This window comes from Ranitomeya imitator, chromosome 6, assembly GCF_032444005.1.
Source record: "Ranitomeya imitator isolate aRanImi1 chromosome 6, aRanImi1.pri, whole genome shotgun sequence".
Taxonomy (NCBI): Eukaryota; Metazoa; Chordata; class Amphibia; order Anura; family Dendrobatidae; genus Ranitomeya; species Ranitomeya imitator.
In genome coordinates, this window is record NC_091287.1 from 146865493 (window position 1) to 146880564 (window position 15072).

General features: G+C 43.1%; 1 protein-coding gene across 5 annotated transcripts in view; it reads right to left on the minus strand.

The window, feature by feature from the left end:
• Positions 1–15072, minus strand: part of BLVRA (biliverdin reductase A) — a 68617-nt gene that overhangs the window by 38450 nt on the left and 15095 nt on the right. For 4 of the 5 annotated variants that reach the window (XM_069730178.1, XM_069730176.1, XM_069730180.1 and 1 more), the window contains 2 exons: positions 5542–5669; positions 4838–4957 (listed from right to left, as the gene is read on the minus strand). In XM_069730178.1, coding sequence (XP_069586279.1) covers positions 4838–4957; positions 5542–5660 — 239 coding nt within the window. In that variant the 5' untranslated portion in view covers positions 5661–5669. Of the gene's footprint in view, positions 1–4837; positions 4958–5541; positions 5670–9117; positions 9148–15072 lie in introns of all 5 variants that reach the window. The other variant, XM_069730177.1, reaches the window with a different exon arrangement.

Here is a 15072-nt window from a genome sequence, read left to right on the forward strand (position 1 = left end):
AGGGCCAGAAATATTTGGACAGTGACACAAGTTTTGTTATTTTAGCTGTTTACAAAAACATGTTCAGAAATACAATTATATATATAATATGGGCTGAAAGTGCACACTCCCAGCTGCAATATGATAGTTTCCACATCCAAATCGGAGAAAGGGTTTAGGAATCATAGCTCTGTAATGCATAGCGTCCTCTTTTTCAAGGGACCAAAAGTAATTGGACAATGGACTCTAAGGGCTGCAATTAACTCTGAAGGCGTCTCCCTCGTTAACCTGTAATCAATGAAGTAGTTAAAAGGTCAGGGGTGGATTCCAGGTGTGTGGTTTTGCATTTGGAAGCTGTTGCTGTGAGCAGACAACATGCGGTCAAAGGAACTCTCAATTGAGGTGAAGCAGAACATCCTGAGGCTGAAAAAAAAGAAAAAATCCATCAGAGAGATAGCAGACATGCTTGGAGTAGCAAAATCAACAGTTGGGTACATTCTGAGAAAAAAGGAATTGACTGGTGAGCTTGGGAACTCAAAAAGGCCTGGGCGTCCACGGATGACAACAGTGGTGGATGATCGCCGCATACTTAATTTGGTGAAGAGGAACCCGTTCACAACATCAATTGAAGTCCAGAACACTCTCAGTGAAGTAGGTGTATCTGTCTCTAAGTCAACAGTAAAGAGAAGACTCCATGACAGTAAATACAAAGGGTTCACATCTAGATGCAAACCATTCATCAATACCAAAAATAGACAGGCCAGAGTTAAATTTGCAGAAAAACACCTCAAGAAGCCAGCTCAGTTCTGGAAAAGTATTCTATGGACAGATGAGACAAAGATCAACCTGTACCAGAATGATGGGAAGAAAAAAGTTTGGAGAAGAAAGGGAACGGCACATGATCCAAGGCACACCACATCCTCTGTAAAACATGGTGGAGGCAACGTGATGGCATGGGCATGCATGGCTTTCAATGGCACTGGGTCACTTGTGTTTATTGATGACATAAGAGCAGACAAGAGTAGCCGGATGAATTCTGAAGTGTACCGGGATATACTTTCAGCCCAGATTCAGCCAAATGCTGCAAAGTTGATTGGACGGCGCTTCATAGTACAGATGGACAATGACCCCAAGCATACAGCCAAAGCTACCCAGGAGTTCATGAGTGCCAAAAAGTGGAACATTCTGCAATGGCCAAGTCAATCTCCAGATCTAAACCCAATTGAGCATGCATTTCACTTGCTCAAATCCAGACTTAAGACGGAAAGACCCACAAACAAGCAAGACCTGAAGGCTGCGGCTGTAAAGGCCTGGCAAAGCATTAAGAAGGAGGAAACCCAGCGTTTGGTGATGTCCATGGGTTCCAGACTTAAGGCAGTGATTGCCTCCAAAGGATTTGCAACAAAATATTGAAAATAAAAATATTTTGTTTGGGTTATGTTTATTTGTCCAATTACTTTTGACCTCCTAAAATGTGGAGTGTTTGTAAAGAAATGTGTACAATTCCTACATTTTCTATCAGATATTTTTGTTCAACCCTTCAAATTAAACGTTACAATCTGCACTTGAATTCTGTTGTAGAGGTTTCATTTCAAATCCAATGTGGTGGCATGCAGAGCCCAACTCGCGAAAATTGTGTCACTGTCCAAATATTTCTGGCCCTAACTGTATATATATATATATATATGTCAGTGAGACACATATATGTATATATATTATTATTTCATCCAGCGCGATATAGCAGAAAGCCGGTAATTCAATTACCGGCTTTTGCTATCTCCTTCCTAAACCCGACATGATATGAGACATGGTTTACATACAGTAAACCATCTCATATCCCAATTTTTTTTGCATATTCCACACTACTAATGTCAGTAGTGTGTCTATGCAAAATTTGGCCGTTCTAGCTAGTAAATTAAGGGGTTAAATGGCGGAAAAAATTGGCGTGGGCTCTCGCACTATTTTCTCCGCCAGAGTAGCAAAGCCAGTGACTGAGGGCAGATATTAATAGCCTGGAGAGGGTCCATGGTTATTGGCCCCCCCCTGGCTAAAAACACCTGCCCCCAGCCACCCCAGAAAAGGCACATCTGGAAGATGCACCGATTCTGGCACTTGGCCACTCTCTTCCCATTCCCGTGTAGCTGTGGGATATGGGGTAATGAAGGGTTAATGCCACCTTGCTATTGTAAGGTGACATTAAGCCAAATTAATAATGGAGAGGCGTCAATTATGACACCTATCCATTATTAATCCAATACTAGTAAAGGGTTAAAAAAAAAAACACACACACATTATTAAAAATTAATTTAATGAAAAAATCACAAAGGTTGTTGTATTAATTTATTCTACTCTCAATCCACTCACTGAAGACCCTCGATCTGTAAATCAAAAAAAAAATAATAAACCAAGAATATATATACCTTCCTAGGATCTGTAAGGTCTAACGATGTAAATCCATCTGAAGGGGTTCAAATATTTTGCAGGCAGGAGTTCGGCTAATGCAATGCTACTCCTGCCTGCAAAACCCCAGCGAATGAAGGTAAAGTAGGTCAATGACCTATATTTAGCTTCATTTGCGGTGAGGCGCCCTCTGCTGGCTGTTCCTAGATCGTGGGAACTTTCCTAGAAAGCTCCCTGGCTCGAGTTCATATGAGGACAACCAGCAGAGGGCGCCTCTTATGATCTCGAGCCTGGGTGACTGCTGATAGAGGAAGAGGCTGCGGCACCGAAGACAGCTGTGACAGGCAGAGGGAGCCGAACGTCGGGACCAGGTAAGTATGTAATATTCACCTGTCCGCGTTCCAGCCGCCGCTCCATCTTCCCGGCGCCGCTCCATCTTCCCGGCATCTGCGCTCTGACTGTTCAGGTCAGAGGGCGCGATGACGCATATAGTGTGCGCGGCGCCCTCTGCCTGATCAGTCAGAGCGGAGAGAGACGCCGGGACCGGACGCTGGGAGCTGCAATCAAGAAAGGTGAGTATGTGTTTTTTTTTTTTTATTGCAGCAGCGGCGGCACAGATTTATACCGAGCATCTATGGGGCAGTATGGACGGTGCAGAGCACTATATGGGGCAGATATGGAGCAATATGAACGGTGCAGAGCACTATATGGGCCGGATATGGGGCAATATGAACAGTGCAGAGCACTATATGGGGCAGATATGGGGCAATATGAACGGTGCAGAGCACTATATGGGGCAGATATGGGGCAATATGAACGGTGCAGAGCACTATATGGGGCAGATATGGGGCAATATGAACAGTGCAGAGCACTATATGGGGCAGATATGGGGCAATATGGACAGTGCAGAGCACTATATGGGGCAGATATGGGGCAATATGAACGGTGCAGAGCACTATATGGGGCAGATATGGGGCAATATGAACAGTGCAGAGCACGATATGGGGCAATATGAACAGTGCAGAGCACTATATGGGGCAGATATGGGGCAATAATGATCTATTTTTATTTTTGAAATTCACCGGTAAATGCTGCATTTCCACCCTAGGCTTATACTCGAGTCAATAAGTTTTCCCAGTTTTTTGTGGCAAAATTAGGGGGGTCGGCTTATACTCGAGTATATACGGTGTGTATATATATATATATATATATATATATATATATATATATATATATATATATATATATATATATATATATATATACATACAGTATATATGTTTTTTTTTTTTTTTACACATGGATCCCTTGTATAGCCGTATGTCGGTTTTGCAAGCCTGCGATAAAAACACGCATTACGGCTGCCATACGGATTACATACGGAGGATGCCATGCGCAAAAAACGGTGACACACCCTGCCTACGGAGGAGATACGGACCACTATTTTCGGGACTTTGCAGCGTATTACGGCCGTAATATACGGACCGTATTTTCATACGCTGTGTGTGACGCCGGCCTAAAACTATGAATACTTGATGAATCGGGCTCTTAGCCTAAGCCAGCCATAGGCTAGCATAGATTTGTACTAGAATTTCCACTTTCTGGAGTGGACTGTAGTAAATTTTCTGGGCCATGCATGCCCCCTCCTTCTACTAAGCTCCAACTAATTTTTAGAAAATTGCCAGAAGAAGTGGTAAAATACTAAGAAGTCATAAATTATACTGTAAATATGGTCCGCACCATAATTTGAATCTTTATGGCAGAAAACTGGGGCAGAGGCAATGATAAATTCCCTTCATTTTATTTGTATCTGTTGTTCATTGCATGCCATAATAAAAAAAAAAAAAAAACAAGGTCCTTTTTTTTTTAACACGATTTTGATGTTGTTCTGACGGAACGGAGGTAACAAAATGTAGCCAAGCAAACTGCACCATTTCATTTATCCCAAGCAACTGTGGCTGCCACAAATAGACAGCCATTCCATCTCAACTATGACTGGGAAGACCCTCGGGGAGCTTTCACAATGTGTTCTGTGTCCCCATCGGGGCATAGGTCAGAACTCCTCTGCAAAACGGGGTCCGACGTATGCACCGAAGGGCCATAGACTGTAATGATGCAGACAGAGTGAACGTGCACCCTGAAGTGCATAATTTTCATGTATATGCCTACAGGAGGTGGACACACAGGTGTAGCAGACTGCGTCTGAGTGTCCCCCTCCTGTAGGCATACAGTCCCAAAAATGATGCACGTCAGAGCCACATTCGCTTTGTCTGCATCATTACAGTCTATGGCCCTGTTGATGGATACGTCTGGACCCTGTTTTGCAGGGGGGTTCGGACATATGCCCTGACGGGGACAACACAATGTGAAGGCTCAACCATTTGCTGGCTTTCTGTAAAAGCCAGCTCTAATCTGGATCGTCGATTCTGGCTATATGTAGAACAGTTAATCTGATTACCTGATGCTTTGCTCATGGTTCTTATTGTCAGTACAAATAAACGCAGCATCAACCTCATTGCTCTGCAGCGCCTCCTCCAGGCTGACTTGCTTCACACCATTGAAGTGACCAAGATCCCTCCTGAGGGAGGAAGAAAATAATCATTAAAGCATATTGTAAGGCCCCTTTCACACATCAGTTTTTTGCCGTCAGTCACAATCCATTGGCTCAACAGATCCGACGCAGATTGTGAAAAACTGATGCGACGGATTCGTTTTTTGGACTCATCTGACTAGCGGATGTGGCTGATTGGATCGGAGCATGCTCAGTTAGAAAAAAATGGAATCCGTTGCCGGATTCCGTCATTTGATTGATCCGGCGCCATAGGCTTCCATTCTAGCAAACGACGGACGGCGACGGATCCGTCGCTGTCCATTTTTTCGACGGACGCAAAAAACTTTACTTTGTCCGTTGTCTCCGGCCACCGGACAAACAATTTTCGACGGATGAAACGTGAGGCCATCCGTCGCAAATACAAGTCTTACGAGAAAAAAACAAATCCGGCGGCATCAGTCGCTGGATTCGTTTTTTTTTTTCAAAATTCGTCGGATTGCGACTGATGACAAAAAAAGATATGTGAAAAGGGCCTAAGCTAAAACATATTACTGCCTAGACAAGGGCTGCTGCAGTACATAGGATCCGGCACTAGCAATTACTATACTCACCGAGACACAAAGCCTTGAAGTTTCAGACTTTCTGAATGGCTGGACTGCAGAGGGCTTAGGAGGTCCCTGACCCTCACAGAGCCGGCAATGCCAATTCCGACAACTACTGCACCAAACATTGCAACGGTCTAAAAAAAATAAAAATAATAATGTCAGTCACAATATATTGTTCTCCCCAAATATTCTGCAATGCAGATAAATAAATGATCTGTCTTTTAATCTATGTCTTATGTGTAGATTTAAATATACACACAAATATATAAGGACATACACTTATTGGGCAGCAAGGTGGCTCAGTAGTTAGCTTTGCAGCACTGGGGTCCTGGGTTCAAATCCCACCAAGGACAACATCTGCAAGGAGTTTGTATGTTCTCCCCGTGTTTGCGAGGGTTTCCTCTGGGTTCCTCCTACACTTCAAACACATGATAGGGAATCTAGATTGTGAGCCCCAATGGGGACAGTGCTGATAATGTCTGAAAAGCATTATAGAATATGATGGAGCTCTAATAAATAAAAAAAATTACAATGTAACAGAAGTGACCTAGGCACCAATAGTTTTCTCCTCTAGATGGCGCTCTCGCTCTTCCAATGTACTGCAGCCCTGCCTATAATATTCTGTCTGAATACAACTAGGATCTTACCAAAATGATAGGTGCTACATAAGAAAATAACATTTGGATGACAATAGACAACTAGAGCAATCGAAAAACGGGATTCATTCCATAATAACAGGAGGTAGAAGGGCTGTTCTCAGCAGAAAGGTTTCTGAGATAATGTCAAACTTCCTAATTTCACTTTTATTTATCACGTGATGGATGGCAACCGGTCAACTAGTGCAAACTCCGGGACTGATTCACATTCAGGACCAAGAGATTAGATACAACAGCAACGTTATTAGCAGCTGGGGGTTCAACCTCTTGGGGCAATACCGATCCTGAATACGGGGGTGAGCCTGCACAGCGGCCCCTCGGGCACCCAGATATGTGGGACAAGTGCAACAAAGCACCATTCAAGTGAAGAGTTAATGCCAGTGCTGCTGTGAGGGGAAAAGAAGCGGGCAGATAAGTGTTGGTCCCAGTTCAGACAGTCGTGTTTCACGGTCTCCTGATAGGGTATGTGTCCACGGTCAGGATTGCATCAGGATTTGGTTAGGGTCTTACGCAGGTAAAATCTGCACCAAATCTGCACCTGAGGTCACTGGCAGGTCACCTGCGTTTTTCATGCGTTGTTTGAGCATTGTAAGGACATGCTGCGTTCTCAAAAGACGCGCCCATGTCCATTTACGTGGGTCTGCCTCAGGCGTCTTTTAACGCATAGTGGAGACGGGATTTCATGAAATCTCCTCCACTATGCTGTAACATCTGAACGCTGCGTGGTTAACGCTGCGGCTCTACGCAGCATCAAACACACAGCGTTTCCTGAACGTGGAAACATACCCTTACATACATGATCTTGAAAGTTGGGGTGAGGAGATATGGGGTCAGTCAGGTCTTTGCAGTCAATATGTGGACTGAAATATGGTCATCGGAACCTGGCCCTAGTCCAAGAGGTCCCACACCGATCATAAAGTGAGGTCATCACTGGATAAAAGGAGAAAGCACTTATTACAGCATTTTCGGGAACTGCGGTTCTATGGATGTATAGAGATGTATTTCTCGCTCTTCATGAAGCTAGCAGACATTTCTCATTGAACCACCTATTTGCACTTGATAAGTACGAGCACATAAAGGACATGTTTTGCTGGTTACCTCTGAAGACAGCCTACAAGCTTGTCTACACAGATTCCTGACCACTAAGACTTAGGCTACTTTCACACTTGCGTTTTTAGCAATCCGCCGCAATCCGTCATTTTGGGCAAAAAAAACAGATCCTGCAAATGTGCCCGCAGGATGCATTTTTTGCCCATAGACTTATATTGCCATGTTTTGGCGGACCGTCGGCACGAAAAAACAATCAATGTAACGTTTTTTCGTACGTCGCATCTGCCATTTTCTACCTTGCATGCGCGGCCGGAACTCCGCCCCCTCCTCCCCGGACTTTAGAATGCGCAGCGGATGCTTCGAAAAACTGCATCCGCTGCCCAAGTCGTGGCACATTTTCACAATGTGCATCTTGTACGTCGGCCCAACGCTTAGCGACGGACCCGTACCGACGCTAGTGTGAAATTAGCTTAAGCTCCTTTTAAAAAAGTTTCAGAGCACCAGAACAAGTCAGCTGTTAAAAGAAAAAAAAAAGGGGGGTTCGGTATCATTAGCCAGTTTCTCTCAGTGGGAAATGGCTAACAAAAAAAAAACTTCCAAGACTTCTTAGGTCTCTTCCTTTGTTATACCATGCCCCCTTAGTAACCATCAGACCCACGCAATGTGAATTGCGAGTCCCAATGGTTACGATGGTACCCTGAGGTCATGTGATGACCCCAGGGTACGGTGGCCTGTGAGATCCAGCAAAAAGCTGACTCTTAGGCCATGTTCACACGTCACGGTTTTTACCGCAGATCCGCAGCGTTTTTGACGCTGCGGATCTGCAGCAGTTTCCCATGCGGTTTACAATACCATGTAAACCTATGGAAAACCAAATCCGCAGTGCACATGCTGTGGAAAAAAACGCGCTGAAACGCAGCGTTGTTTTTTCCGCAGCATGTAAATTCTTTGTGCAGATCTGCAGCGTTTATGCACCCATTGACTTGTATTGAGTCGGGCACATCCACAGCAAAACCGCAGATGTAAAAAAGATCTGCAGTTTTGCTGCGGGTGAAACGCTGCAGATCGGGAGGGGGAGTGTGTGGGCGGAGACTGTGCGTGTCTGTGTGTGCGGGTGGGGTCTGTGCGGGCTGTCGGGGGTCTGTGCGGGCTTGTCGTGGGTCTCTGCGGGCCTCTCGGGGGTCTGTGCGGGCTGTCGGGGGTCTGTGCGGGCCTGTCGGGGTCTGTGCGGGCCTCTCGGCGGTCTGTGCGGGCCTCTCGGCGGTTTGTGCGGGCCTGCCGGGGGTCTGTGCGGGCCTCTCGGGAGTCTGTGCGGGGCTCTAGGGGGGTCTGTGTGTGCGTGTGCAGGCATCGTCCGATGGGACTACAAGTCCCATCGGGCTATGCCTGCTACAGTGACAGTGATTGACACATTAGCTAATGATGGGACAGTAGTAGTCCCATCATCCGGCTAATGTGTTGAATGTAAAAAAAAAAACACAAACATATAACATACAACATATAACAGAACATACAACATATAACAGAACATATAACATATCACAGAACATACAACATATAACATACAACATATAACAAAACATACAACAGATAATATATAACATACAACATATAACAGAACATACAACATATAACAGAACATATAACATCACAGAACATACAACATATAACAGAACATACAACATATAACATACAACATATAACAAAACATACAACAGATAATATATAACATACAACATATAACAGAACATACAACATATAACAGAACATACAACATAACATACAACATACAATACATACATACAGTACATTCATACATTACATACAATACACACATATAGACATACAGTACATACAACATAGACTACCTACTCACCATCACCTTGATCCCCAAAGCCACTGTCACCTGTAAAAAATATTAAAATAATAAACAAACAAAATACTCCCTGATCTGCAGAAATCCAATTAAAACGAGTGCCCCACGATCTCCCGTGGAAAACAGCAGCATCAGCTGATGTGACCGCTCTCCAGGGGCTCCAGGAACACAATGACGGGAGGTATCCTTCTGCATTGTATTCCTCTGCCATTGTAGAAAATAGTCCCTAGTCTCACTTGTGGCACTGCTGTGTGAGAAAGTTCCCACGCAGCATTGCCATAAAGTGAGAGAGTGAACTAAGGTAACCTCAGTGATGCACTGCAGGAGCCATTGTGTCCTGTCAGTGTGTCACTGGAAGCCTATAGAACAGTGACATCACCCGATGTCACTGTTCTATAGGGGAGATCGTCGTGGGACACTCGTAATTAAATTGGACTGCGGCGGACAGGGAGTATATGGTTTATTTATTTTTAATTTTTTACAGGCAATCGAGTATGGTAAGTATGGTTAAATTAAGAATATTAAAATACTTTTTTCTGGCTGTGTCTTTATTTTGTTTTTAACTCTTTCACTACTCTAGGATTAATAATGGATAGGTGTCTTATTGACGCATCTCCATTATTAACCGGGCTTAATGTCACCTTACAATTGCAAGGTGACATTAACCCCTTATTACCCTATATCCCAACGCTACTCGGGAGTGGGAAGAGAGGGGCTAAGTGACGGAATTGGCGCTCACACATGTGCCATTTCTGGGGCGGCTGCGGGCTGGTATTTGTAGCTGGGGAGGGCCAATATCCATGGCCCCTCTTTAGGCTATGAATATCAGCCTGCAGCTGTCTGCGTAGCCTTTCTGGCTATAAAATATAGGGGACCCCACGTAATTTTTTTTGGGGGGTCCCCCTATTTTAATAGCCAGTAAAGGCTACGCAGACAGCTGCGGGCTGATATTCATAGCCTGGGAGGGGTCATGGGTATTAACCCCTTCCAAGGCTACAAATATTGGCCCCCGGCCGTCGGCTTTCCCCCTCTGGCGCAGAAAATTGCGTGGGAGCCCACGCCATTTTTCCCCGCTTTTTTTTAATTAAACGTTCATTAAGAAACATAGGCCTTGCTATTATATATCTATGGATATATCCATAGATAAATCTATCTAAACATGGATATCTATGGATATATGTATAGATAGATAACTATGGCTATATCTATAGATATAACTATGGCTATATCGATCTATAGATATATTCATAGATATATCTCTAGATACATAGATATATCTATCTGGCTACTTTCACACATCAGGTTTTTGCTGTCAGGCACAATCCGTCGGATCCGTTTTTTCTCATAGAGTTGTATTAGCGCCGGATTGCACCTGATGGCCTCAAGTGCATTTTTCCATTGAAATCATGCACATCTTCCATTCTCTCTCTCAAAAAAAAAAAATGATCAGTTGCATCAGTTTTTCACTATTTGCAACGGATCAGTTTTTCAAAAATTTGCCGGATCCTGCCTGATGGATAGATGTAGATAGATATATTGATAGTTAGGCTACTTTCACACATCAGTTTGTTTCCGTCAGGCAGGAACGGGCGAATTTTTGAAAAAACGGATCCGTTGCAAATAGTGAAAAACTGATCCGTTTTTATTGTTTTTTTTAAAGAGAGAGCGAGAGAGAGAACGGAAAATGTGCATGATTTCAATGGAAAAAATGCATGAGAAACCGGATTCGGAGGCCGGATTCATCATTTCACATCTCAGTATCATACGTTTTTCGCCGGATCCGTCGCTATGCGTTTTTTCGCTGGACAGAAAAAAACTTTCCTCTGCACGTTTTCTCCGTCCGCCGGAAACAGTGTTTTTTTATGGATCCGGTAAAAAACAGATGAAGCGTGTGACCATCAGGCGCTAATACAACTCTATGAGAAAAAAAATGGATCTGTTTTTTTCAAAACTCGCCGGATTATGCCTGACGGCAAACACCTGATGTGTGAAAGTAGCTTAACTATCCATATATCTATCTACATCTATCCATAGATATATCTACATCTATCTATCTATCTACATCTATCTACATCTATCTATGTGTATAATGGAGTGTGGGTTGGACAAATGTAAAAGAGGAGGTTGGACAAGACATGACAAATCTTTTTTTTTTCTGTTCAATAATACACCTTTATTTAGCTTTCAAAAAACGCATACAAAACCGCATTAAAACCGCGCAAAAAACGCACCTGCGTTTTCTGCCAAGAGCTGCGGATTTCGTGCAGAAAAATCCGCAGGCAAATCTGCAACATGTACACATACCCTTACAGGCTGAGTCACTGACTGTCCGTGAGACACTGACAGTATCATACAATGCTGTACATGTGTACAGTGTATGAGACCAGTGATCAAAGTAGAAATTATGCATGTCCCACATGGAAAAAGTGAAAAAAAAAAAAAAAGGAAAATAAAATATGTAAAAGAAACACAAAAATGTACACACAAAAAAAGAAATCAGTTTCGCCACTGAAAACACAGCATTTCTGATAAAAAAAAAAAAAGAAAAAAAAAAATGTACACATAGTTGGTATCACCGAGACCAAAACAACCAGCTCTATAAAACGGGCATGTTATTTATTCCATTTGGCGAACGCGGTAAAAAATAAAATAAAAAAAAAGCCAAAAATGATGCTTTTTCCATCATAGTGATTCACAAAAAAGTGAATAAAAAGCAATCAAGTTATATGTGAAAAAAATGATACAAATGAAAACTCCAAACCATCCTGCAAAAAACAAGCACTAATATGGCTCATTCGGCAAAAAAATTAAGTGACAGCTCTCTATAAGACGTGAAAACAAATTAATTTTGCTAAAATATTGTTTTTAGTGTGTAAAAATGGCAAATCATAAAAAAAACTATATACGGTAAATCTGGTATCGCTGTAATCGCACCAACCCAACAAATAAATTGGTCTTATCACTTCTACAGCGCCAAAACAAAAACAATAACTGAATTGCTGGTTTTTGTTCATTATGTCTGAAAAATCTGAATTAAAAGCGATTAAAAAAATATTATGCACCCCAATCTGGTACCATAAAAATCTGCAATTCGTCCTACAAAAAATAAGCCCTCCTATAGCAGTATTCACCAAAAAAAAAAGTTACAGCTCACAGAATATGGCAACATGAAAAAACACTTTTTAATTAAAAAAAAAAACAAGAAAAAGATTGGAGCGCACTTACCCAGGCAAAATAGTCACCACTTTATTAGGACTTTGTACAAAAAGCAGGGAAGGGGGTGGACAAAGATCGGACGACGGCCGTTTCGTGCAAAGTGGCACTTCAACGGGTCCCCACTTTATTAGGACTTTGTACAAAAAGCAGGGAAGGGGGTGGACAAAGATCGGACGACGGCCGTTTCGTGCAAAGTGGCACTTCAACGGGTCCTCCTGGACCCGTTGAAGTGCCACTTTGCACGAAACGGCCGTCGTCCGATCTTTGTCCACCCCCTTCCCTGCTTTTTGTACAAAGTCCTAATAAAGTGGTGACTATTTTACCTGGGTAAGTGCGCTCCAATCTTTTTCTTGTTTTTTTCTTCATGAACTCTGTATGCTTTTGTTGGATGCAGCACCCCGTTGGTAATGTTAAAGGATATTATCAGCCATACATGCCCAGTATATGTGGTTTAAGGTGTTGTGCACTTTGGGGTCAGCTAATCGCAGCAGTGCGGAAGTAGAACTTTCTTTTACTTCAAGACTTTTTAATTAAAAAAAGCATTTTTATTGTGATAGCAGCAAAACCTATAAAAAACACTATATAAATCTGATATCTCTGTAATCGCACTAACCCAAAGAATAAATCCGGCTCATCACTTATAGCGCACTGTGAGCCAAAATAAAAATAAGAACTATTCTTGTACTTCTGTCTATTTGTTCATTCTACCTCCCAAAAATCAGAATAAGGCTCGACTCACATTTATCCTGCGCTCTCCGCTTACGTCGGGGTTTCCGTGTAAATTCCCCAATAACGCAATTCATACAAAACTAAATACGGAACCACCCACTTATGAGGCAGATGGAGTCAGTTTGGTCCAGCGGTGTCCCAACATTTTAGGCGTCTTTTTAGCGCACAAGTGTGGGCGATCACCGATCTGTCTGTGCAAGACTAAAAAGATGGAGACTAAGGCTACTTTCACACTAGCGTTGTGTGACGTACGTCGCAATGCGTCGTTTTGGAGAAAAAACGCATCCTGAAAATTTGCCCGCAGGATGCGTTTTTCTCCATAGAATTGCATTAGCGACGCATTGCGACGTATGCCCACACGTCGCATCCGTTGTGCGACGGATGCGTCGTGTTTTGGCAGACTGTCGGCACAAAAAAAGTTACATGTAACTTTTTTTGTGCGACGTGTCCGCCATTTCTGACCGCGCATGCGCGGCCGGATCTAGGCCCCCTCCTCCCCGGACATTACAATGGGGCAGCGGATGCGTTGAAAAACTGCATCCGCTGCCCCCTTTGTTCATTTTTTCACAACGTGCGTCGGTACGTCGGCCCGACGCATTGCGATGGGCCCGTACCGACGCAAGTGTGAAAGTAGCCGAACAGAGCAGATGCTAAATGGACTCCAAAGTGTTCATCTATCTCATGGTGGGTGGTTCCCTCGGAGGTTTCATCCAAATCACAGTTGTGTGGTATTTACATGGAAACCCCCACATAAGTGCTCAGCGTAGAACACAAGATTGTCATCCAGCCTTATACTGGAAGCGATCAAATAAATATAATTTATCCCAAAATGTTACCAATAAAACCCCTAATTTATCCTGCACAACACCAGCCTCCACTCAAGTTCGTCATCAGTCACTGGAACTATAAGGGATCCCACGTTAATGGTAGAACAAAGGCTCTGGAAAAGCAACATGGCTCCTGCCCCCTCAAATAAAATCCAGTAAATTTTGTGCTCCCAAATCCAAATGCCACCTCCTGAGCCCCACTGTGCCTAAACTACAGTAATCGCCACGTTTGGCATTATTGTAATGGAGAAAAGGCACTTAATTTACATGAACGTATTGCCAGAAGCACTGGGCACAATGTGGCACTACACTGTATTGGGCACAATATGTGGGTACTAGACTGGCAGATTTGCAGTTCTCCAGAATAAAGCTCAGAGTAGATGTTACAAAATGGTCATTGCAGCCATAGATGAATTCATTGAGAGTTGAAGTGTCTACAATGGGGTCACTTTTATTTTTTTTCCTGCTGTTCTGGCACCTTCGGGTCTCTGCAAATGTCGCCCTCAAACTATTCTAGAAAAATCTGTGCTCCAAAATCCAAATAGCGCTCCTTCCTTCTCAGTAATTTCTGACAACATATTGTATATACAGTGGGGCAAAAAAGTATTTAGTCAGTCAGCAATAGTGCAAGTTCCACCACTTAAAAAGATGAGAGGCGTCTGTAATTTACATCATAGGTAGACCTCAACTATGGGAGACAAACTGAGAAAAAAAAATCCAGAAAATCACATTGTCTGTTTTTTTAACATTTTATTTGCATATTATGGTGGAAAATAAGTATTTGGTCAGAAACAAAATTTCATCTCAATACTTTGTAATATATCCTTTGTTGGCAATGACAGAGGTCAAACGTTTTCTGTAAGTCTTCACAAGGTTGCCAAACACTGTTGTTGGTATGTTGGCCCATTCCTCCATGCAGATCTCCTCTAGAGCAGTGATGTTTTTGGCTTTTCGCTTGGCAACACGGACTTTCAACTCCCTCCAAAGGTTTTCTAAAGGGTTGAGATCTGGAGACTGGCTAGGCTACTCCAGGACCTTGAAATGCTTCTTACGAAGCCACTCCTTCGTTGCCCTGGCGGTGTGCTTTGGATCATTGTCATGTTGAAAGACCCAGCCACATTTCATCTTCAATGCCCTTGCTGATGGAAGGAGGTATGCACTCAAAATCTCACGATACATGGCC